We start from the raw sequence: 26262 nt of genomic DNA on the forward strand, positions 1-26262 counted from the left end.
AGCAATTAAATGTTTAATGAATGGGGGAGACATAGGTTTTTATAGGTTTTAGGAAAGTTAGGGGTGCATTGGATAATCTGGAATTAATCTCATTGATTGTTTCAGGGGGAAGGCAGTTGGTTCTGGTGATTGTATAGTTCTTAGCATGATACAGACTGTATAGTTCAGATTATCAATCCATTATAAATTTGTCAGGTCACAGCATGGGAAATAACAGTGTTCTATCAGGTGGAAGCACTGCCTTTGTTTTGCAGCTTCAACAGGTGCAGGGGAAGGTTGGGAAGGGAGGCTTTGGCCTACTAGGGGCCATCACTTGATATAACTCCTTTGCTCTAACTGCCATCTTGGTGGTGCAGGCCCTGTAACTCACATTTGGATGGGGATCTGTCTGCCAAAAATCTCTCCCTCTCCCATTATTCTCCAGTCTATCATCCACTCAACAGTCAAACTGACCTTCCTAATGCATAAATCTAGAGGGATTGGAATATATTCCCTGGACGAGATCGCTACTCTCTTTGCACTAGCTATGTACTTGAAACGTGCTTTCCTTATTATGTACATTTTACCATTTCATAGCACAATATTCTGCATCAGGTTTGCACAACTGGACTCGGGACCGAAAGCGCAGGCTCCGCCACAAACCTGACTTTGCAAAGGAAGGGAAAAGCTTGCCAAGGCGAGTAGAGCCTCCAACCTCAGTTTCCCCTTCGGGAAAAAGCGAGAGCTTCCTACACAAGGGAAACTTCTGCCAACTCCATTTCCGTTTCCGGAAGCATGAGTTTCCGGTTTTTCCAAGAATATATATTTATGGGCGAATACTCCTGGCAATCGAGAGTCCTACTGGGCTTCGAAGGAGTTGTACGCATGCGCCTCGGAGGGTGGGCGGTGGGAGAATGAAGCTAACTCTATTGCTCTTTAACCCTTCTCTCCCCCGTCACGTGCCAAGGGCGCCGGGCGGGAAGCCGCGTGGCGGAGGCAGCGGTAACGACGGCAAGCCGTAAGGTCGGACGACTTCCGGTTCCGGTGTAACGTTCGGGCTCCGTCTCAGGGGCTGAAGTTTGTGAGGTGAGTAGCGGGTTCGGCCCGGTGAGGGTGGCCATAGGGCCCCGGGGCTCAGCCTCCCCTTTCTGACCGCAGGCAGAACGTGGTTGGAGGTGGCGATTTGTGAGGCTAATGGGCCCAATGGAAAGTGGTCGAGGAGAGTATTCTAAGGGGGAGTGGGGTGGCGGGGATTGTGGGGAGGAAAAGGGCGGGGGCGGGAAGGAAAAAAGACTTGGAGTGAGGTGAGCGGCGTGGGGAAAATGGGGATGGGGGTGGAGGTGGGGGTGAGTGATGGGGAGGGAGTTAGGTCAAAAGGGAAAGAAGAGCGCGTCTGGGGAAGCACTCCGAGAGATCAGCATTTATAACTGGACTGGAAGCTTCCACCCTTCGTATTCATGGGGGTGGGTGTCTTGACCGAAATATGTTGTCATCTTCCCAGTGACAGTGTCTGTCCGAAAAGCTGATTTGTGTACCACCCACACTCATTGTTTGGTTTTCATATATATGAACTAGGATCTGGTGGTGAGGGTTTACTTTACGTGTGTTTAGCATTATATCTTAACAATATTCTAGACCTCTGAACACTTCGATGTGATGCTGCTGCTGTTTTTTTTCTTTTTTAATTTTTTGAAGTGTTTACAAGTAAGATCACTATTAACTTGACTTGATCCTCACAACAGTTGTCCGGATAGGCAGACCCGTTCATTTTAATTCCTATTTTACAGATATATACTGAGATCCAGAGAACTTAACTAACTTACCTAGTTAGTACTCTAGACAGCAATAACAGAATTCCTTCTAGTACCATGCCTGACCTCAGCCCCATGGTTTCCTTTGTGTATTTGAGTTTTTCCTTCTCTTGTCAGGAGTATATGTGGTCAAGTAGGAGTTTAGGAAGATAAATACGTTTTTTTAAAGCTAAAGTCCCTTAGGGTCAGGCTCCTCTGCTATAATAATTCATAGATGAATAAAACTGTTCATGAGTATTCTTTCATTAAGACATATGTTAGATACTCAGGTTCAGATTCTTAGTTTGTGTGTGGCCTTTCTTCTTTCATTTTTCTCTAAGATCTCTCCATTATGGTTTATTCCAAATTCAAAATAATAATTTGGTGGCAGAACAGAGAGCTTGTTACAGGCCTCCCCTGACCTGAAATGAAGACATTAATCAGCCTATTTCTCATAGAGAAAATATGTCTTAGGATATTTTCTCCTTTTCCTGTCCTGTAAGGAGAATACATAAGAAAATGGCCTGTGTCATCAAGGAGTTTATGATTTAGCTGGACAAGTAAAAGTATGAATATAAATGTCAGCCTTGCTTAGTAGAATGTTTTAGTAAGATCTGTTGTTCAGAAGAGTCCTTAATGATTTCTGTTTTCTCTGCTGAACCAGATAGGAGACTAGAAGGAAAGAATAGTCGAGAGAGGATATTCATACTCAGGTATGTGATCCATGTCTATCTAGGTTATGTCCCCTGCAAGTACCCCTCAGAATGGTCTTGTGTGTAATTATGGTCATATAATATTTAAGTGAAATTGAGATATAGGGACATGGAGATAAAAATCTGTAAAAGAATGTTCTTAAAGGTTGTAAGCCTTAATAAAATGGATTGCCCTTCCCATAAGGACTTCATGACCCACTGCTCTGTATTATCCCATAGAACAAGATTCTGTCTGAATGAAATTAGGAGAGGCAAGTCCTGAAGGCTACAGAATGGATAACTTCTGAAAGACTATTTCAGCCAAATTATGTATTATGTAATCTGCCAGGCTCTGTAGATGTAATAGTATCTGGAAAGAAGCACTAGAATACAGTACTTAAGCTCAATTCCCCCATAGTTAGTGTAAGAGATACTATCTTTTAGATTTTCTTTACAGAGATTGTTTCTGGGGGAAAGAATTTATCTACCTTTGTGGTGACTTGCTTAGGAATGTAGTAGGAGGTAGCCAGGGAAGAAGACATTTTTAGTAAAATAAACATCACCTTGTGTTTTTTTTTCAGTCTCTTATCCTTCCCATTCACATTCTCCTAATTCATTCATAGGTGCTGTTAAGTATCCTAGTGTGTCTTCACTGTACCTTGTCCTTTCTTCTGAAGAATGGCCCTGTCTAAGAGGGAGCTGGATGAACTGAAGCCATGGATCGAGAAGACAGTGAAGAGAGTGTTGGGTTTTTCAGAGCCTACAGTGGTCACAGCAGCGTTAAATTGTGTAGGAAAGGGCATGGATAAAAAGAAAGCAGCTGGTATGTATTTTTCTGGGTCCTTAGATCAGTCTCTCAGACTGACACTAAGGATTGATATATTTTAAATGTTTTTATTAGGGTTAAGATGAAGTTGGAACTTTGAAGGGAGGAGACTGTATTTTCTTTGTGGTAGGGAATGGGAAGAAAGTCTTCCCCCTCCCCACCCCCAACCCTTACCTTCTGTCTTGAAATCAATAGTAATAGTGTGTATTTGTTCCAAGGTAGAAAAGTGGTAAGGGCTAGGCAATGGGGAATTAAGTGTCTTGCCCAGGGTCATACAACTGGGAAGTGTCTGAGGCCACTTTTGAAACTAGGACCTCCCTTCTCTGAACCTAGCTTTCAATCCACGGAGCTGCCCAGCTGCCCCTGGAAGTAAATCTTAATTATTTGCTTTTGGACTTTCTACTTGATGTCTTTTGAATCCCAGACTGCCTTTTTACATATGTCAAGATTGCCTTAGTCATATATGCTTATGTTATATACACATATGATTTTGGCTTTATATAAATTAGCATTATGGAAATTCAACTTTGTGTAAAGATTTCTGAAAGAAATTCACATTCCAAAAAAGAAAATCTGTGTTAACTTTGCTGTACAGTAATGTATTCTCTTCCCTCTTGCCCCTCTGCTCAGTGTTCTTTGGGTTCCCACCCTCCCCTCTTTAAAAAAAATCCTTATAATAAAAACTTTCTAAGTGAAAGTGGAAGAACAGAGATATAGAGAAACTACCCAGACATTTGGCATGAAACCTTTGCCCTGTTCCACTCACCTGCTCATGTGTCCAGCCCTACATGTCTGTCTTCAGTCTATCTGAGCTTGGGTACCACATGTCTGTACCTACTTCTCATGTCTCTCTCATCGTTTTCTTCCTGTGACTGTTTCCAGCTCCAGACGTGTCTGCCCTGTTGCATCTTCTTCCTCTTACTTCTAGCTAGGTCTCCAAGTGGCTTGCTCCTGGGCCCTTTGTGTTCCTTTCCTTTCTCTTGCTTCTCTTTCTCAGCTTCCATATGTCTTTGAACCATGTACTGACCTACTCTCTCTGAGGGCTTATGGCCTCTTACCTGCCCTCTCTTCCTCATGTTCTTTGGCTTTATGTAAAGGTCTGAAGAACAGTCCACTTAGGTAAAGTGAGAACTCTCGTGTGTGTGTACATATGTGTATGTGTGTATAGACATTTCCTATACACATGTATATATTTTTCTGATAAAATCACTTATATAATTTAAAGCAAATCAGCTGTAACAAAAGAAAAAATCATTACATATTCCAAAACCTTATAGGCATGAATTTCAGGTTACCTGTATTCTTTGTCCTTTCCCTAGTGATCGTTTTTGACAATATAGAAAATTTTTAAACATAATAGAATAGAGGAAACAAAGTAACTTTCTTTCTTTTTTTTTTTTTTTTTAAAACCCTTACCTTCTGTCTTGGAGTCATTACTGTGTATTGGCTCCAAGAAAGAAGAGTGGTAAGGGGTAGGCAATGGGGGTTAAGTGACTTGCCCAGGGTCACACAGCTAGGAAATATCTGAAGCCAGATTGGAACCTAGGACCTCCCATCTCTAGGCCTGGCTCTCAATCCATTGGGCTACCCAGCTGCTCCCCAAAGTAACTTTCAATAAAAATGTATCTGAAGTAGCCAGGTTGAAGCCAAACCTTACAGAGTTAATTTGAGTAAAATTAAAAAATAGAGTGAATTGAATTTTGCTAATATGTCTCTTGCAGTCAGTCTAGTGCTTTCCTCTTGAAGGAGGTTTTGAGTCTCTTTGTGGGATTGGGCTATTTGATGCTTTTACTTTGTCTTGGCTTTTTAAAGGATAATTCTATCCCTAGCAGCCTCAGACTTTTTTGTCTTGATGCTTTTTAAATCAGATCCTTCTTTGGATTTTTTTTCTCTGATATTCAAAAAGTGTCCACCAGCTTTAGAAGGGATTTGAAGCTAAAGAAGAGTAATGATAATAGTGAAGTTCTGGGAGTATTCGCGACCCTTAAGATTACTAGTAACTTTTTCACAACTGTGTTAGTCATCTTTTAAGTTTATTAATTTTATTGCTCTTAGGGTGTTGGCACATATTGCTTGTAGCCTATGTATTTTGCAGTTTAAATTGACTTCATAAGTTTTTGGGATAACAAGAAAGGTAAAATTTAGTGAAGCTCCTGAATTGGAGATTTAGTTTTCCCAAGCTGCATATCCTTATATTAATATGAAATGCTCTCTTAAAGTAGGCCAGACAAATTCCCATGATTCTTAACCATGAGGTAACTTTTATCTGGAACTCAGGCTATTGTTATTTTCCACCCCAAGAAAACTATAACCTACATTTCTGCCTTAAAAACCATAGGAAAAATGTCTCCTTAAAACATTTCACTTTAGAGAATCCTACAGGAAAAAAAAAATCAAAACTCTTGGGTGGAGGACAGTAGCTTTTGTAAATACTCATTTGATCTAGGCTTTTTGTACTACTCAGTACTAAGATTGCTTCAATTAGTAGATGTTTTAGAAAGTCTATTCTATATGCAGAAGTGTTTTAAGCTTTTAGACCTTTTCCTTTTTTGTCACCAGATCACTTAAAGCCCTTCCTTGATGATTCTACTCTCCGATTTGTTGACAAACTGTTTGAGGCAGTGGAAGAAGGCCGGAGTTCCAGGCATTCCAAGTCTAGCAGTGACAGGAGTCGAAAACGAGAATTGAAGGTAGGTTCTGGTTGGTTGACTAAAGGGCAAGGAAATATTCTCAATAACACTAGCAGCTAAACTTTCTGTGCTCACACACATAGACACAGTAAAATTCTTAACATTCAAAAGAAAGCTCTAGCCTGTAGAATAGACAGTGAATTTGTTTTCATACCACATTTGGTTCCTATTCTTTATTTTATGGTGGTTAAACATGAAAACACATCATGAGGTAAACATTCCAGAAAACTAGTAGCTTTAGCCTTTTTGTGTGTAACTGTGTAGTAAGAAAGAGAGTTATGATATCCATCTTTCTTCACTTTTTCTTCTCACCTCCTCAAGTAATAGCTTCTTCTTAGAGTTTTGTGGCTTTGGTTTTTCCCTATTTAGGTCCTATCTTGTTTCTTCCAAGTTTAGGTCCGTTGCTTCCTTCAGATGCAGCCATTATTGTCATTATTTTTCAAAGAATTCCTACTAGAACTTATGGCTGTTGTTCCTGAAAAGTACCTATTATTAAATATACATTGAGCATCCATAGTTTTGAGTAGAACATAGTACCAAAGATACTCTCTTCTGAGAGCTCATAGCTAAGGGACCAGTCTCATAGACATCCTGTAGTTTTCTCTTCCGGTACTTTTTATTTTGGTTTCCAGGATTGCCATAATTCCTGTGTATTCCTCAGCAGTAGTCAGTCTTCTGGTCTTACTTGGCTTAAAGTCCTTTTTTCCCTGCTTTTTATTTCTGTAACTTCCATCACAAAATTTCCCCCTTCTTCATCCTTCCAAGATATTTTATTATTTTGCCATTTTGCCCATGCCATCAGCATTACCAGGTTGTAGAAAAGGATAGGAATTTTCTGTTAGCATCACAGCAAAACAGGATACAGAGAGATCTAGACCAGAGATAGTCAGTGTACACCATATACCTTTAAAGAAATATAAGAGATTGAAAAACTTGAGAAAATCATAATTTAATGGATATAAGATACCAAGAGAGATAGTATTTAGCTATTTAAAAGTACAGTGGAACCCCTTTATAATGCTGGTGTTGGAGGACAGGACTGATACCCACCTTATGGGCTAACTTATCAGGATTTTAATTTAGTTATGTTTTGGGAGACTTGACAGAATATATATATATAATAGTAGTTTACATTATAATGGGGCTCTACTGTATTTGTATAAATGCTGAAGATATACTAGAGTGAATGAAAAGATCAGAGTTGGGTGGGATTAGTCAAAAAGTCTTCCTGGAGAAGATATGTTAGTAGCTTTATGCTTAAAACAGCCTTGGGACAGAAGTCCCATTTTTGGTCCCTTAGGTCCCTATTCCCACACATTATATTATGGGAGAGTCCTTTCTCTTGAACTGTAGGAATTCCAGGAAGCGCCCGCCCCTGACTGAGGATATGTCCTTGCAAAACACGAGCCCTCCTAGTGAAGAGGGGATGTCACCCAAAGCCTACCACCGGTGTGTACATTTGCTTTTTCCCATTGCCCCTTCTACTTGGCCATTCTTGGCTGTATTAAACGCCTTGCAAAGTAGACAACCCAAGTTTCTTTTGTGTGCTGGGCCTTGAACTAAGTACTTTTGGGGAATACTGAAGAAGTCCTTGCCCTTGAAGAACTAGACTGTAGTCCGGGAGCCAGAACACAAGCACATGATAAAGATTAAGAACACAAACCAAGCAAAAAATCAACAAATGCAATTTAATATAGCTCAAACATTATACATACATGCTTGAGGATGTAAAACAAAGGTATAATCAGAAAGGGGTGAGGTTATTAATCAGAGAAGCCTTCCTGAAGGAGGTGAGTTTTGAATGGGATTTTAGGAGTGGTTGGACCTGAGTTGGTGGAGAGGAAGAAAGGGAAGACAGTCCAAATATGGGCTGCGATATTTATAAAGATGGAATTTGCTTGGATGGACCAAAGGATCTGTGTAGGAGAATAATGAAAGTGTTAAGATGGAGGTGAGAGTTGGTGAAGGGCTGTCAGGGCAGGCTTACCCCTGGGTCTTGTCAACTTGCTATCTATATAGCTCTGTTATAAGTCCCCAGGGTAAAGCCACAAAATAATAATAGGGTTGGAAGGATGACTGCTTGTCTTCCCTATGGACAGAAACAAATCTGCCTCTTGTTTTGGGTTCTCCCAGGAGGTGTTTGGTGATGACTCAGAGATATCTAAGGAGTCATCAGGGGTGAAGAAGAGGCGAATACCAAGGTTTGAGGAGGTGGAGGAAGAGCCAGAGGTAATTCCTGGACCACCATCTGAGAGCCCAGGCATGCTGACTAAATTACAGGTTAGTGATAGACATGAGAGGTAAGTAGTATATGAATTGAGGTTTGAGGGGGCATAGATCCAGATTGAACCTGGCTTTGAATTGAGATTTTTGTTTATCTCTTAAATTCTTTATGGAAGGAAGCATTATAGCCAAATAGCCAAAAAAAAAAATTACTAGTATTAGGAACAGAAACCTAAAGGTTGTGGTTTTAGAACAGGAAATAATGTGCTTTAAGTTCTCACAGCTAAACATTATAAAGTAAAATTGAGGGGGCAGCTAGGTGGCTCAGTGGATTGAGAGCCAGGTCCAGAGAAGGGAAGTCCTAGATTCAAATCTGATCTCAGATGCTTCCTAGCTGAGTGACCCTAGGCAGGTCATTTAGGTTCCATTGCCTAGCCTTTACTGCTCTTCTGCCTTGGAACCAATACACAGTATTGATTCTAAGATGGAGGGTAAGGGTTTCAAAAAATAAAAATAATTAAAATGAAATTGAGCTTTTAACATTTAAAACATTTTAAACGCATAAAAGAATTTCCCCACAGAATTACCTTCTTGAAGAATGTTAATCTAAAAGCAGCACCTGTCTTTGATTCTTGAAGCTTTTGTGTTCCAAACTTCTTTTGAACAAGGAGACTTCAAAGAGGGAGTATAGGGAAGGGTGGGAATCTTTGAAGGTAAAGGGGAATGACATGCCTTTGTACTCTGGTCCCAAAAGAAGGTAGTTTGGGCACAAAAAAAGTTGCCATCCACTTCTTTTCCTTCACCAAATTTTCCACAGTACTGGGCTTGGGAGTATCAGGGCCCAGTTAGATGTCTGAAGATGGTATAAACCACTATACTTTGTCTGCAGATCAAACAAATGATGGAGGCAGCTACAAGGCAGATTGAAGAAAGGAAAAAACAGCTGAGTTTCATTAGTCCTCCTACCCCTCAGGTATGGTATTCAATCCAATCAAAGAGACAAGTATTTCACACTGAATTTTATATTCCAGCATTTTAGCAAATACTTGTTAAGTGCCTATTTCTTTCAAATAAGTAGCAAATAAGACCTGGTTTCTACTCATCAAAAATCTCATAAAAGAATAAGACAGCTACAAAAATAGCCAAAACATAATATATTGGTAGTAAAAGAGCTAGAATCCACTTAGTACTCTTTAAGGTCCATGGAGAAGAGGACTTTAGTGGCAAGAAATATTGGGGAAAGCTTCTAGTAGGGACTTAAAAGAATGAGTAGGATTTCACCCATGGAGATAAGGTGGGTTCTTTATAGATAACATGAGTAAGAACATGGAGGTGGGATGGTATAGGATGTATAGAGGATATGGTGACTCCCCATATTTGGCTGGAATATGTTGCCATGAAAGGGGTGCTATATGAGAAAGCTGGAAAAGGTAGAGCGTTGCCAGATTATTCAGTGCACTGAATGCCAAGCTAAGAAGTTGTAACTTTATCAACAGGCTGCCACTGAAGGGCTTTGATATTCCCTGTATATAAATTAGGTTAATCTGGTAGTAGTATGAAGATGATTTGGTGGGAGGAGGGTATTGAGGCAGGAAAATGAGTTAGAAAATTGATACTGTATCATTTGGTTGCACATCTAAGGATGGTGTCATTTTTCAAGCCCAAACTTCATAAATTCTATCATTCATTGTTTCTATTCCCTCCCTTTTAATTCTCTTTTTCTCTGTATATCTCTCAGCCAAAGACTCCTTCCTCCTCCCAACCAGAGCGGCTGCCAATTGGCAATACTATTCAGCCTTCTCAGGCTGCCACCTTTATGAATGATGCCATCGAAAAGGCACGGAAAGCAGCTGAACTACAAGCTCGGATCCAAGCTCAGCTGGCACTGAAACCAGGACTTATTGGCAATGCCAACATGGTTGGGTTGGCCAACCTTCATGCTATGGGCATTGCTCCCCCGTGAGTACTCACTTTCCTTTTGGATTCTGCTATTTTTGAAGGTACAGTTGAGACAAGCCTTTGACATTTTTTGACATTATAGCTTCAAAGAAAACCCAAGTTGTTCCTCAAACCATGTTCAAAAATCCATGTAAGTGATAAAAAAAAAATCTATTGAATTTTTCCTGGTATCCCTAAGGGGGCAAGGATTATTCTTATGTTACAGATGTGGTAACTAAAGCTGTAGTCACTCAAAAAGTTTTGGAATCAAATGAGAAAAAATCATCTTGTCCAGGGTTCATTTAACTAATTTGTTTTAAACCAAACTAGTATTCTCTAACATCTGAAAAAGCTGCTTGTTTTAGGCCCATTTTTAATATCTGGAATGGGTCTAGATCAGTGCTAGGAATAAATCATCATCCCCTAGTTTGTTCCTAATTAAATGGGAGAGACGAGCCTTAGGAAATTCAGTTATAATTCCACATAACTGGTTTTAGAATTCATAGGTCTTTCTATTACTATAATTTAAGTTGTTTCCCACATTGGAATGCTCAGTTTGATTAGTACTTTGTAATTGAGATATTTCTTATTACTTATTGAAAATAGCTTGAGACATCTTAGAATTTCTTAATCTAGGACTTCCTTAAGGTTCCAGGTAAAATTCCAAATTGGATTTTTTTTCCCACTCCCAGGAAGGTGGAGCTGAAGGACCAGACAAAACCTACACCCCTGATCCTGGATGAACAAGGCCGAACAGTAGATGCTACTGGCAAAGAGATTGAATTGACACACCGAATGCCAACACTAAAGGCCAACATTCGGGCTGTGAAGCGAGAACAGTTCAAACAGCAGCTCAAGGAGAAGCCATCAGAGGACATGGAATCCAACACATTTTTTGATCCTCGAGTCTCCATTGCACCTTCCCAGCGCCAGAGACGTACCTTTAAATTCCATGATAAGGGCAAATTTGAGAAGATTGCCCAGAGATTACGGACAAAGGTAACTGTTGCCAGAGATTGAAAAAAAGTCAGAAAGTCAGCAGAAAGGAATTTAGAGAAAAAGTATGTGATATAGTTGCTACTAAGTTTTTAATGTATTACAAGGCAACAACCATATAGATAAACAAGTGTTTTTTATTTTTTTATAGATTTGTTGGATTCAGCTAATTAAATTCAGTTTGCATTTCACCTAATGAGGTTAAGCAGGGTTACAGGGGCAGCTAGGTGGCTCAGGGGGCAGAGAGCCAGGTTCTGGGTTCAAATCTGGCTTCATGTCCTGGCTGCCATGTGACCCTGAGTAAGTCACAACCCCAGTTGCCTAGCTCTTAGTGCTCTTCTGCCTTAGAATTGATTGATTCTTTTTTTTTTTTTTTTTTTTTAACCCTTACATTCTTTCTTGGAGTCAATACTGTGTATTGACTCCAAGGCAGAAGAGTGGTATGGGCTAGTCCAGTGTTGGGCAAACTTTTTAAAGAGGGGGCCAAAGGAAGGGAAATGCTCATCTGTCAGTCTGTTTCTAAGGCAACTCTTTTCAAGTTTCATTGTATTATATCCTACTCATTGTATTGGTCAGATTAGGAATAATGTCACGCTGCCCCCCCCCCAACATTTCAGGGGGCCGAATCTGGCCCTTGGGCTGTAGTTTGCCCATCACTGGGCTAGGCAATGGGGATTAAGTGATTTGCCCAGGATCACATAGCTGGGAAGTATCTGAAGCCAGATTTGACCTAGGACCTTCCATCTCTGGACATGGCTCTGAATCCATTGAGCCACCCAGCTGCCCCAGAATTGATTGATTCTAAGACAGAAGGTAAGGTTTTTTTTTTTAAAAAGATACAAAATTGGGGGCAGCTAGGTGACTCCATGGATTGAGAGCCATGTCCAGAGACGGGAGGTCCTAGGTAAAATTTGGCCTCAGATACTTCCCAGCTGTGTGACCCTGGGCAAGTCACTTAACCACCCCCCCCCCCAAGGAAGGGACAAGCTCTTACCACTCTTCTGCCTTGGAGCTAATACACAGTATTCCAAGATGGAAGGCAAGGGTTTAAAAAATAAAAAAAAGATAGAGTTATAACTCAAATGAGAGATGATTATCTAGGATTAAAACTTGCTTCAGACAGTCTGTAAAGTGAGTAATTGAACTGATAAAGTTATATAAACCCTTATTTCCCATTTCTGCCCTGGGGGACTATTTGTGGGAATTTTTGGCTTTGTGATTGCTCTAAATCAGTGGTTCCCGAACTTTTTTGACCTACTGCCCCCTTTCCAGAAAAAAATACTACTTAGCCCCCTGGAAATTAATTTTTTTAAAAAATTTAATAGCAATTAATAGGAAAGATAAATGCACCTGTGGCCATCACCGCTCTCCTGGATTGCTGCAGCGCCCACTTTGGGAATCACTGATCTAAATCAACAAGAATTTATTACAAACTGGGCATGATGCATGACACTGAGGATAGATACGAAACAAAGCTTCCTGCTGTCAAGGAGCTTATGTTCTGTTTGGGAATGGGGAAGAAAACCTATACCAGTTATGACAAACCTATGGCACAGGTGCCAAAGATGGCAAGAAGAACACACTCTGTGGGCACTGGGCTTCCCTCCCTCCTCACACCCAAGAGTTCCATTACTAGAACAGTAGAGGGACTTGGGTGGAGCTGTTCCCCTCCCCCTCTCCACAATGCCTAATGGCATTTTTTCACATCCTCTGCCCCTCTGCTTAGCAGCCCTTTCTCCCCTGTGTGGGGTAAAGGAGGGTGGGGCGTGCCTGGCATTGGGAGGTGGGGCCTGGCACTCTGTCTCTAAAAGGTTCTCCATCACTTTTGTAGAGCCTTTCTTAAAAATGAGAATGCCTGAGAAGACTGCATTTTGTTAGCTCATCATCATTGAAATGAGCTGCTTTAGGATCTGTGCCATCTTCCTATTGACTGCCAGACTTTATGTCCTTACACAGCCCTTTTATTAAGTGTCTGTTAGGTACTTGACATATTAGAATAACAATGTGTTGTGGGAGCACAATAGGACTGGTATCAGGGATATTCAGCAACTTTTAGGGTAGTGTAGCCTAAAGGCAATCTTTGAAGTCACCAGGTCGATGGGGTAGTCTTCTAGTCTTCTCCTTTTGATGGGTTATGGCAAATCATCAGAATGTACTCAAGTGGTCAGATAATAGGTGAGGTGACATAGTCTAAGTAGAAGAATGTTTTTAGAGGCAGGCTTCACTTCCCACTTTGCTGTGATTCCAGCTTCTTTTTGCATCTCCTTTTTTTAAATTTTCAGGCTCAGCTGGAGAAACTGCAGGCAGAGATCTCACAGGCAGCCCGAAAAACTGGCATCCACACTTCAACCAAGCTGGCACTCATTGCCCCTAAAAAAGAGCTAAAAGAAGGAGAGATTCCTGACATTGAGTGGTGGGATTCCTACATTATCCCCAATGGTTTTGACCCGTGAGTTTATTAGTTAACACCTTTGAGATATAATCTAAATCAGTGATGGGCAAATTTTTTTTTTTTTTTGAGAAAAATTTTCCATGGTTACATGATTCAGGTTTTTACTTTCCCCACCCTGACACCCCCCTTACCCCCCACCCCCATGGGTAAACTTTTTAAAGAGGGGGCCAAAGGTAAAGAAATGCTCATCTGTCAGTCTGTTTCTAAGGCAACTCTTTCAAAGTTTCATTGTATTGCATCCTACTCATTGTATTCATCAGATTAGGAATAATGTGGAGGCCAAATAGAACATTTCAGGGGTCCCTGCATCTGGCCCACTGGCCATGGTTTGCCCATCACTGATCTAAATGGTGGAAATAGGATGGGGGGGCGGGGAGGATTCAAAGCATACAGTTATGGATGATAAATATGTATTTGTAAATTCATTTCTATTACAGCAATCAATCTTCATTTTGTCAGTAGAGGAAAAATAAGTTTAGGTAATATGAAGTTGTATGATCCAAAAATAATTTTTCAGTGTGCTTATTTTTCTAATTATGTTCTTTATACACTAATAGTAAAATCAGTTTGATTTTCTTACAATTAATTACATTGGGATTAATAATTAGTTATTAGAAGTCTGCAGGGATCATAATCCATGTATTATTGTATGAGTACAGAAATACTAAAGAAGTGCAGGAGCAAGTTTAGTTTGGGTGTCCCACTTCGAAATTATCTCCATTCACATATCCTGTTTTCTTTTTTTCCCTAATTCTAGTACAGGGGAAGCTCCCAAAAAAGAAGACTACTTTGGGATTACAAACCTTGTAGAGCATCCAGCCCAGTTAAATCCTCCAGGTAAACTGTGGATTATTTACCCATTCAGCAGTGGGTTGTTCCTTTTCTCCCTGATTTAGTCACATCCTGGTTGCAAAGAAAGAGAAAAAATTGCTATTATATCCTTTGCTTCTCTAATCTATTCCTTTGCATTCAGTCTTTCCATCTTTGCTTTAGATGGAATTGTTAGTGCTAGTTCCACATTTCTGAATATTAGATTTAGTGGGCTTATTGTAGTGGGAACCACTTTGTCTATTTTTAATGACTTTGGCTGTGGGAAAGTCAATTTGTTGAACATAATCTTTGTACTTAAAACATCCCTTGTGTTTAATAACTATGGCTCTAGCTCCTCCTCTGCACAGATCTCTATTTAGTCTCTGTACTTTTCTTTCCTTCTCTTTTTTTCCTTTTGCTTTATCAGTCTTAGAAATCGTAGAGTAGGAGGCAGCTGGGTGGCTCAGTGGATTGAGAGCCAGGCCTAGAGATGGGCGGTCCTATGTTCAAATCTTGCCTTAAATACTTCCTAGCTGTGTGACCCTGGGCAAGTCACTTAACTCCCATTGCTTAGCCCTTACCACTCTTCTGCCTTGGAGCCAATACTGTATTGGCTCCAAGACAGAAGGTAAGGGTTTAAAAAAAGAAAAAAGAAATCATAAAGTGTCTGAAGTATCTTAAAGATCATCTAGTCTAGCCCTCCCTTTTTACAAATTAGGAAACTGAGGTCCTAAGAGCATATTAGTGTGTGGTAGAAACTAGTACACTGAACTTCACAGACCTAAGGACTCTCCTTTGTACTTTACCGAGTCCTCAAAACCCTGATGTTCAGTTTCATTTAATCTAGTTTTTCCCAGTTACTTTTAACATGAGCCTTTTTAGACTTTAAAAACAATTTTTTAAAGGGAGAATTAAGAAGCATGCAGATGCCCAAAACTGTACATCACAACACTTCCCTCTTCCTTCTTTCTCCTGTCCTGAAAGAAGCTTCAGAATTTCTTTCAGTTCCTATATAATCTCCTAGCTCCACTCAACATCCTCTAGGCTGAGATACATTCCACCTTGCTTTACTGTACTTCAAATTCATATTGTCTTGTCTAATTTTCCTCCCCTCTCTACACTTCTCTTAACAGTGGACAGTGACACGCCAGTGACGCTAGGGGTGTACCTTACCAAGAAGGAACAGAAGAAACTTAGGAGGCAGACACGGAGAGAAGCTCAGAAGGAACTACAAGAGAAAGTCAGGCTGGGTTTGATGCCTCCTCCTGAACCCAAAGGTGGGGACTTTTAGGGTAAGGGGGACAAGGGTGGCAGAAAAAACTCTTTATTTTGGTAATTTTCACTATTTCCTCTTCCTTTTACTATAAGACTATTGTATATGTATAGGGGGTCATATGCAAGATTATAGTCACTTTTCTCCTTTTCCCTTTCAAGTTTCCCTAATTTGGGTGGATTTTCAGAAAGTAACTTATTTACTTATATTCCAAATAGTCAGAAATATTTATTAATGAGTTATTTGAGGATTCTATGTATTGTATCAGACTTTTGGGAGGAAAGGTGCTTTAAACATTCAGTACATGATGAACAGGGAAATATATGTACAACCTATAATTATCTGCCTTCTTGGGGAAGGGGAAGAAGTAAGAAGGATGGGGAAAAGAAAGTAAGACATAGAAATGGAAATAGCCAATGTAAGAATTGGTTTCTATTGGATAAGGGTATTTATTACAACTTATTACATATTTACAACAAATAATATGTATTATATAAAGTTTATATATATATATATGTATATATACACACACATATATGTGCTTTTTAAAAAATTCAGCATAAGAACACCAAGTCATACCATAGGCTGCTATTCTCTTTGTGTCACCAAGAAAGGAAGGAGTTCCATAGTCAAGTTCCTTGACATAAAGCATTTTATAATCTAGCTGGGGATTCCATACACACAAAGAGAAAAGTCTGTATTACATAGTCAAAACAAAGCAACACAGCAGCAGCAGTGTAATGTAGCTTAGTGTTAATTTACTACATGAGTGCTGAGAAAATGCAGAGTGAAAGTTCCCTTTTGGATGTATTTATTATGGAATGCTTTCCTAAGGATTTTAAATAGTATTGAGGACTTATTAACATTAGAGGAAGAAGGATAGAAAAGGCTGTCCCAGCTAAAGAAGTGACTCCCAGTCAACACTGTTCTGTTTCTGATACAGTGAGAATTTCCAACCTAATGAGAGTATTAGGCACAGAAGCTGTTCAAGACCCCACAAAAGTGGAAGCCCACGTCAGAGCTCAGATGGCTAAAAGACAGAAGTAAGTGCCCTGGAACAAGGTGGGGATACAGGGCAGGGTTCTTTTTCAAACTGGGGATAGCAGGTTGGATTTTGGCCTCCCTTGGGGGACTGGTATACGGAGGAGGGGAGAGTCCTCTGTTGCTCTCTCTTTCCCTCAGCACTGCCTCTGATCTTCAATGCCTTTCTTACTTGTGGATGTCCTTCCTGTCACGACAGAGCGCATGAAGAGGCCAATGCTGCCCGAAAACTAACAGCAGAACAGAGAAAGGTCAAGAAAATAAAAAAGCTAAAAGAAGACATTTCACAGGGGGTACACATATCTGTATATAGGTAGGTGTCTCTGCTGGGCCAGTGTTGCCCACATAAATATCAAAATAGTATGACAACTAGTGCTTGAGGTAATGACTATAGCCCACAAAGCTTTCACTAACACCAACCCCAATTCTCTAGTATTAAAGAAATAAAATTAGGGGCATAAGAGCTTAGATATGAGTGGAATCTGACCAGGGAAGTATAATTTGTGTTGTGATTTAAAATTCTTCTGTCACTGTAGTAGTCTTTTCTCTTTGATCTTGGGTTAGTGAACCAGTACTGACCTGCTAGGATGAATGAAGGAAGCTCTTTAAACCAGGTTATAAACTGAGTTACTCATCCTTCTTAGAACTTAATACTTATGGTTTCATTTGATCTAGACCAATTCTCAAGAAAGTACTGATAGCCCTCCTTTCCATATTGATTTTTGTCATGCCCTACCACTCAACTATTACAGCTGTTCTCTCCTACTTCAAAATGAATTTGTTCCAGATTTACCAGGAAATATTTATGGAGTATCTTCTGTTTTGGGGGCCTATGTCAAATGATGTTGAGAATAGAACTATAAAGCAGCTGAAATACTTATTAGAGCCTATTATAATTGTGCCATTTAAATAGCAGCTTTCCATCTGCAAAAACAGTTGCTTTTTGTTTTGTTTTTGAGAAACAAATTTGGAAAAATAGGTTTATTTTTTCCACTCCGTTTAGTCTAATGCCAACACTTGTTAAAATACATAACCACACTTTCCCTATCTCCAGAGTTCGAAATTTGAGTAACCCAGCCAAGAAGTTCAAGATTGAGGCCAATGCTGGGCAGCTGTACCTTTCAGGGGTGGTGGTGCTTCACAAGGATGTCAACGTTGTGGTGGTAGAAGGGGGTGAGTTTGGATTAAAGGGAAAGATCAAAGGAATATACCCAGAATACTGAAACCTTGATTAGAAACAGGGTGGAGCAGTGTTTTAGAAGCACATGTGGGAGTAAGGCCCTCTAACCCTATGTCTTAGTATCCTGGGAGTAGAAGACCCAAAACTTGTACATATAGGGGTTGTACAAGTCATCACATTAAAAGTTCTGAATATCTCCTGGGCTCAGAGGTTCTTTCTATTACCACCTTTTCCTAACCCAAATCTGAAGGGGAAAGTGGGGAAATAAATTCTGTCTCCTCTCTTTCTAGGCCCTAAGGCACAGAAAAAATTCAAGCGTCTAATGCTGCACCGGATAAAGTGGGATGAACAGACATCTAACACAAAGGGAGATGGTGAATGGGGGTTAGAGGGGTAAATGGGGAGGAATATTGGGAGGGAAGGGATGGGGCTGAGCATTACATCTTACTGTTTTCACTTTAAACACCTAATACTGGGTAGAATATTGATTTGGGGAAAAGAGTTATTGCTAATATTAGGATCACATGACATTTTGCTTCAATTATGTAATTAACTGAATTCTTTGCATGGTCTTCAAGGATCCATCCACTACTTGATTCCTCTTAGCTTGCTTACTATATGACTACAGCCAGGCTACTAGTTTTCCCAAACATGATTTTCTGGCCATCAGTTCATGGGACTTTGCATGTGCCTCTTGTGCCTTGCAGTGCTTTGCCTCTCTATAACATGATATCGTTTCTCCATCCAGACCCAAAACATCCTATCCAAAGCAATATGCTTATTTATTAACTGCCCAAGTTTTGATATCTCCTTTACTTTGCACTCTTCAAAGAATTAAAATATTCTGTTTGCATATAATTTAATGTTCCATTTTAAATGTTATTAAATTTTTTTCACATGATAACACTAACCTACTAAACTTGAAGTTCCCTACGGATAGAAAAAAGACAAGTCAGATGACACAACTGAATAGAAAGCTGGACCTGGAATCAGGAAAACCTGAATTCAAATCTGGCCTCAGACACTTACTAGCTACGTAATATTGGGCAAGCCACTTAACTTATTTTGCCTCAGTTTTCTCATCTCGTATCTCTGTCAAGAAAACCTCAAGTGGAGGTTACAGAGAGTTGGACATGACTCAAATGATCAAACAAGTAGAGTAGAAAATTTACTATCTTTATATCTTAGAGGAGGGTATGGTATAGTTAAAAGAGTGCTAGATTTAGAAGCAAGATGGATCTAGATTCAGATTCCCCAATACTGGCTGTCTGATCATTGAGCAAGTCATCTAACCACCCAAGCCTCAGTTTTTCCTCACTTGTAAAATGGAATAACCCTTCAGATTGTTGTAAGGACCAAATTATATAATGTGTCTAAAGTGCTTTGTAACTCTTAAAAGTATTATATGTTCAATTATTTTATTTTTTGTGCCAATTATAAGATTCCTTTATTTGACTTATTGAAAGTTCCTACTTGTTTAGAGCTTCCAATTCAGTTTATGAACAGTACAGTATAGAACAGTGATGAGCAAACTATTCCCTTTAAGCCAGATCTAGGCTGTAGTTTGCCCATCACTGCCTTAAAGCAATTCCCTAATCACTACGCCGCTCCCCCTTCCCCCATCCAGATGTAGTGATTAGGGAATTGCTTAAGACAGTGATGGGCAAACTACGGCCTGGATCTGGCTTAAAGGGAATAGTTTGCTCATTACTGGTATAGAACATACTTGGTGTGATATTTGATGATTGTTTACATAGTTTTAAGATTTGCCAGATGCTTTACAAATATTTTTTATTTCCAGAAACCTGGGAGGTAGGTGCTATTGTTATCCTCATTTTACAGATGAGGAAACCTGAGCCTGAGAGGGGTTAAGGAACTTGCCCAGCTAGTAAGTCTCTAGGTTAAATTTGAACTCGTACCTTTTTTTTTTTTTTTTTTTTAATTTTAAATTTTAAACTCTTACCTTCTTAGAATCAATACTGTGTATTGGTTCCAAGGCAGAAGAGCATTAAGGGCTAGGCAATGGGGGTTAAGTGACTTGCCCAGGGTCACACAGTTTAGAAGTATCTGAGGCCAAATTTGAAACTAGGACCTTCCATCTCTAGGCCTGACTCTCAATCCACTGAGCCACCTAGCTGCCCCCTGAACTCATATCTTTTTGACTTGAAGTCTAGTGCTTCATCCACTGTGCCACACACAAGAGAAGAGGAAGTATTTAAATATCAGTGTATTGAATATTTTTAAAGTGTGATGTGAAGCTGAAGAGGACTTTTCAACAGCAGTTGGTAACACTGTACATCTGGACTGTACATCTGGGTCTGTTTGGAGCCAGGCTTAGCCATGTTGTCTCTTCTAGATGATGATGAGTCTGATGAGGAAGCTGTGAAAAAAACCAACAAGTGTGCATTGGTTTGGGAGGTAGGTGCTCCTTCCTATAGCTTTTCCTGAATACCAGAGCAAAAGAAATTTGTGTCAGAAAACAAGATATAGTCAGTTCTAGGTTGTGCTAATTGAGAGGACATTGAGGTCATCGTTCTTCTTTGATACCTTGGTGAATCTCTGATTTTGTTGATGGGGATACCATTTCTTCTCCTTGGAAACTCTCATAGCAGCATTGGGCTGAACTGTGGAGGGTCCATATGTTCCACAGCTCCTCTAGGTCTCTTTGCATTTGTGGACAACAGTAGGGCACATCAGTCATCCACTCATTATCTCTAACTGTCATTATAGAACTAGTCCAGTTTCATTTTCTATAATCTTAACATTTTAAAAAACATACTTGGTGTTTACCCAATTACATGTAAAAACAATTTTTTAATATTCATTAAAAATTTTTTTTGAGTTCTAAATTCTCTCTTATTCACCTTCCTTTACTCCCTTCCACTCCTCCCTCCTCCTGGAGAAGGTAAGCAATTTTATATAGATTTTTCCATATGCAATTATTTTTTAAAAACCATTACCTTCTGTCTCAGAATCAAAACTGTATTGGATCCAAGGCAGAAGAGTGGTAAGGGTGAGGCAATGGGGATTAAGCGACTTGCCCAGGATCACACTGCTAGGAAGTGTCTTAGGCCACATCTGAACCCAAGATCTCCTGTCTCTACTGGCTTTCAATCCACTGAGCCACCTAGCTGCCCACCCTGTGTGCAATCATTTAACACTATGTTTCACATTTTTCCTGAGGAAGTCTTAAAAAAGATATTGTAGCTAACTACTATTTGTTTCCATTTGGGGGACCTGAAACTTTTATTCTTTAGATATTGTGATTTATGTTTTGCAGTTACATAGCATTGGAAGAAGAATGTTGGTGTTAAAAACGGGTCATTGTTTCAGGGGTTGGATTTGGGTCATTAAAAAAGCACTTCAATTTCCCAAAGAAAAATTCTATTTGTTTCTGAGGGTGATTAATTGTCCATCTCCAGCCTCTGACCAAGATATATTATGTACCCATGTATTAGGTCTATGGCTTATCCATCTACCTGCCTATTACAGGTCGTATAAAATAGTCATTATTAAAACACATAGCAGTAGGCCAAACTTTTAAAAGTAATTATGGGTCTCATTTAGAAGGCTTTATAACATGTTCTGGGGCTTTGCATAGCACAATACCATTCTTAAATAGGAACATTTGAAAAGACTAAACCATCTGTGCAGAATTCCTCTTGCATTTGGATTCTGTGCTGACAACTCTGCGAGCAGTAAACAAACACCTTTAGCAAGCAGACTTTGTGTTTTAAGCTTTGTTTCACATTAATAATTGGCAGATTATCAAAATTCTCCATTACATCTTTTATCTTGTGTGATTTTGACACACTCATGTGAAACAAGTTGTTTTAAGGAGAGCTTTTAAGGTGGTGTTTTGCTGTACTAAATATTAATATTTAACAAACCATGGACATAACAGAACCTTATATTCTCTATACACATGGTGTCATACTTACCCCACTCAAAACTATAGGTTTGAACCAAACTAAAATATAATTGGGAATTGTTTTAACAAAGTAAAAGTGCAGTACAACATAGATAATGTTAATATGTGGTTTTCTAAGTTGCCCACAGGGTTTGGTTTTGATTTGAGTTTGACACTATAAATTTGGTCTGCTATAAAATATCCTTTCTGAAAGGAAACCTGTTCCTTTCATACTTTTATCTCAATGATGCCTTGGATATGTGTATGGATTATTCTTAAGAATTTTTTAGCATATGGGTCAGTAGTTATTAATAGTTTTTTCCTAGTTTATTTTTTTCAAACAGCAAGTATTTTTATTTCTTACTAATCTGCCATTCCCACTATTCACCCACCACCCTAATTAAGGAAATCAAATAAGGGGGAAAATATTCCCATAATCCTTCAAAACCATTAGCCATGTACAGAAAAAAATGTGCCTCTACATTTAAGTTCATACCAACTCTTTCAGGAGGTGAGTGAAGCATTCCATCTTTTTTTTTTTTTTTGGACTTGTGGCTTATTGTGTTAATCAGAATCTTAAAGAATTTCAAGTTCTATTCTATTATGTTATCATTCTATAAATTGTTTTCCTAGTTCTGCTCACTTCACTGCATCAATTCATAAGGGTCTTCTCTGAAGTTTCCTCTGAAATTAATCATTTTATCTTATAACACAATAATATTCTACCATAGTTATATATCACAACTTATTTAGACATTCCTCAATAGAACAGCCCTTTAGTTTTCATATTCAATGTCGTCTTCTTTAAAACAACCCATTTCCTGTTTTGGGCAAGGACATTTTCCCCAGTCACCTGGATTTGCAAAACCTCAGTCATCCTTACACTTACTCTCTTTCATCGCCAGTTATATCCAGTCAGCTCCTCAGTTTTGTTAACTTTGTCTCCATAACATCTCTTGAATCCATTGTCTTTTCTCTAATTCAAAAGCCATCATCACCCATGGTCAAGTCTCATGACCACTCAGCTGGATTATTGCAATAGCTGGCTAAATTGATTTCTTTGCCTTCAGTGTTTGCCCTTCTGCTAAATCCATATTCCTAAAGCACAGATCTGACCCTTTGTTCAGGAAATTTCAGTGATCCTCTAATACCTCAAGATAAAATGTAAATTTCTGTTTGGCATTTAAAGTCCTTCATAATATGCATCCAGTCTTTCTTTCTAGAATAATTTCACATTTATTCCCCCTCAGGCATTCCAACCAAATTGATTCATTTGCTATTCCCATATATAACATTTCATCCTACATTTCCCTGCTTTTGCACAATACTCTTCCTTACCTCCACTTTAGGGGCTAGCAAAATGACAAAAAAGAACAATGACAAATGTTGAAGAAGAGACTATGGAAAAACAGGTATATTAGTGTAACTCTTGGTGAAGATGTTCAGCCTTTCTGGAAAGTAATTTGGAACAATACTAGAAAGTTATAAAAACTACATACCCATTGACCCAGCTATCCCACTACTAAGACAATAGCCTAAGGAAACCAAAGGAGGAAGAAAAGGATCTTTATGTGCAAAAAAATTTTTAGTAGATTTTTTTTTGTGATAGACCCAAATTTAAAAGGACTGTCCTATTGGGGAATATCTGAGTAAGCTGTGATACATGAATCGGAAATATTACTATTGTGTTATAAGATGGAATAAACAATTTTAGTGGAAACTGAGGAGACCATGTTTAGTCTATGAAATGCAATTGACTCAATAGACCTTTGAGTTGATCCATCAGTATATTCACATTGGACAGATCCTGCAGCTAGATAGTGAGCTGGGCCTAGAATTAAATAAGAGGGAGCAGCTCAGTGGATTGAGAGCCAGGCCTAGAGATGGGAAGTCTTGGGCTCACATCTGGCCTCAGACTTCCTAGCTGTGTGACCCTGGGCAAGTTAATCCCAATTGCCCAGCCCATGCTCCTCTTCTGCCTTGGAACCAATACCTAGTATTGATTCTAAGACAAAAAGTATGGGTTTAAAAAAAATAATAGGGCTGAATTGTAGTTAAGAGATTCCCAGTTCTTTCTACAATCTCAAGCTAAACAAAATCATTTTAAAATGCTAATATAACAATGTTTATATAGCACTCTATAAAGTTTTTTTTTAAAGTAGTATATGTGATCTTATTTGTTTGGCTATAACACATAGGACACTAAAGTCTCTAAAGAATCAAAATCATGTCACTTAAAAGGCAAGAGAAGGAAGCCTCTTGACATAAATAGGCATCCAAATATTACCAATGGTCAACTACATATAAAACGAATTATCAAAGATAGTGCTGAAAATACTTTTGACTAGAAAGAGAAGTGGGCATGCCATATAACAAGAGCAGGGGCTACCAGGTGGAAAACCTGATCTAGTAGCCTCAGACCAAAGTTAAAAGCCTTGAAGAAGACCTGAACACCTTGAGTGGACATCCCCTACCCTCCCCACCCCCCACTCCCCAGGAGGTTTATAGAAGGACACAGGCAAGAACTACCCAGAAAGAGATGATATGGGTAGGTTGCAGTTTGCCCTGTTAGAAGAGTACCTACATCAATGAGATCACAGATCTCTTGAGAGACTAAAATAGATAGGAGCAGGAAGATGGGATAAATGTGCTCAGCAGGAAAATCCATACAAGGATTGAAAATTGCTTTGTATTTTGTCTTCAATAAGATAATTGAGAGTTATCTGTGTTTCACTAGCAGTGGTAAAAGACATGGAAAAGAAGATGGGGGAAGTGAAGTATTTGGGGTTATTTCTGTTTCTGGGTATCACCTGTCTATGTTTGAAGAACTACAGCTTTTGACATCTTTTCTCTCTTGTCTATTGCTCCCTGCCTATTTCCCAGGGCACAGCCAAAGACCGAAGCTTTGGAGAAATGAAGTTCAAACAGTGCCCCACAGAGAACATGGCCAGGGAGCATTTCAAAAAGCATGGGGCTGAACATTACTGGGACCTTGCACTGAGTGAGTCCGTGTTGGAGTCCACCGACTGAGAGAGCTACAGACCCCACCCATTCCTCTCCACTGCCTTTGTCCCTCCAGTTTCCCTTTATTTCTCCATCCCAACCTCTCTTATGTATGTTTCTGTGTGTCTCTGTGTGCGCACGTGTGTGTATACAAACACAATCGTGCACATGTGTGAGAGATCTTTAAAAACTACCAGGCAGAACTGGGACTGAGGGAGAACTGCTCCATTCCCCAGTCTGCTCTAGTGCTGCCTTCCTTTTCCCTTTCTGTGCATATGATTAAAGAATTATTTTTAAACCTGGTATTGCATTTTTCACATATAGGTATTTAAAGGTACTTTTTTTACTCCAGTCTTGACAAATATAATAGGGATGTTTTTATGATTGAAGCAGTAAAGACTAATATTTTTTGGAGCAGATTGGGGTAGTGAGTGAGGGAAGGAGAGTTGTACCTCATAGTATCTCATTTCCTCAGTAGCATGTAGACAGCAAGAAAGTATGTGATTTCCTATCCAGGAAATTTCTAAGTCCTTCCTGGTGGAAAGAGAGATTGGTGGTGGGATATAGAGATCAAGAAAGATGCATTAGTTAGATCAGGGGTCGGCGACCTTTTTGACCGTGAGAGCCATAAATGCCACATTTTTAAAAATTATAATTTCATGAGAGCCATACAGTGCTCACAGTGCGCTCCTGTAACGGCGCCTGGAAAAAATGGACTTTATGGCTCCTGCAGAAAGAGCCATATCTGGCCCTCAAAAGAGCCAGATATGGCTCGAGAGCCACATGTTGCCGACCCCTGAGTTAGATGTATGAAGTAGGAGGATTTAGAGATTTAATGCAGCTTCTCTCTTTACAAAATAAAAGCCTCTTTTCCCCCACAAAGATTGGGGATCTTATTCTGAGGTATTTAATATCTATAATGGTTTGAGGAGATAATAGAGTCTAGTTACCATATAATCCTCTCAAGTCATTCTAGATCTAGGATTCTTTCATATCTATATCCTCTAATTATGCTGCATAAATTGCATCAGGCAAATAGAATTCTGGATTTAGGAACTTGAATTCTGGCTCATTTTACTTGCTGTATGATCTTGGGCAAGTCACTTAAATTGTCTTAGCCTCAATTTCCTCATCTTTAAAATTCAGGGGATTCAACAGTATCATCTATTAAGTTCTTTCTAGCTCAGGGTAATAATGGAACACTTGGAAAGTGGAGGTAGAGAAGAAATGCTTACCTTCAGTGTTCCCCTAAGGGTCTTAAAAGTAATAAAGCTAACCAAGTTGTGGTGTTAGTCAACCTCTGCACATTTTGACATTACAACAGTTTTTGGTCATCAAGGAAAATAAGGTTTTCCTTATACATACCCTTTCTCTTTCCCTAACCCCAAGTTCCTCCAGGTACAAAAAGCACTGTGTAACCCAACTGCCCTTTATGTCCTGGAGCAAGAGTCTTAACAAC

The 26262-nt window shown here is 39.4% G+C and overlaps 1 protein-coding gene across 6 annotated transcripts; it reads left to right on the top strand.

The window, feature by feature from the left end:
* Window positions 1-1050: 1050 nt before the first annotated feature.
* PRPF3 (pre-mRNA processing factor 3) lies at window positions 1051-25101 on the top strand. Of its 6 annotated transcripts, none has more exons than XM_044672625.1 (16): window positions 1051-1065; window positions 3085-3284; window positions 5847-5977; window positions 8111-8257; window positions 9090-9173; window positions 9939-10159; window positions 10831-11137; window positions 13417-13583; window positions 14344-14423; window positions 15530-15673; window positions 16613-16712; window positions 16910-17023; window positions 17765-17883; window positions 18181-18264; window positions 20247-20308; window positions 24684-25101. In XM_044672625.1, exons 2-16 carry the CDS (start codon window positions 3140-3142, stop codon window positions 24828-24830), a joined length of 2052 nt encoding a protein of 683 aa, XP_044528560.1. In that variant the 5' UTR covers window positions 1051-1065; window positions 3085-3139; the 3' UTR covers window positions 24831-25101. The 6 variants fall into 6 exon arrangements, with proteins under 6 accessions (XP_044528560.1, XP_044528562.1, XP_044528561.1 ...); XM_044672627.1 differs by lacking the exon at window positions 1051-1065 and adding an exon at window positions 1376-1442 and having other exon boundaries at window positions 3139-3284; XM_044672626.1 differs by lacking the exon at window positions 1051-1065 and adding an exon at window positions 2430-2482 and having other exon boundaries at window positions 3139-3284.
* Window positions 25102-26262: the final 1161 nt, after the last annotated feature.

Source organism: Gracilinanus agilis, chromosome 4, assembly GCF_016433145.1.
Source record: "Gracilinanus agilis isolate LMUSP501 chromosome 4, AgileGrace, whole genome shotgun sequence".
Taxonomy (NCBI): domain Eukaryota; kingdom Metazoa; phylum Chordata; class Mammalia; order Didelphimorphia; family Didelphidae; genus Gracilinanus; species Gracilinanus agilis.

What these genes read in the sequence shown, in the direction of transcription:
- PRPF3 (XM_044672625.1), top strand. Translation starts at nt 3,140, where the DNA reads ATGGCCCTGTCTAAGAGGGAGCTGGATGAACTGAAGCCATGGATCGAG. An exon ending in GCCTCCTCCTGAACCCAAAG is followed by an intron (nt 15,674 to 16,612) that starts GTGGGGACTTTT and finishes TTTCTGATACAG; the next exon opens with TGAGAATTTCCAACCTAATG. An exon ending in AGTGTGCATTGGTTTGGGAG is followed by an intron (nt 20,309 to 24,683) that starts GTAGGTGCTCCT and finishes CCTATTTCCCAG; the next exon opens with GGCACAGCCAAAGACCGAAG.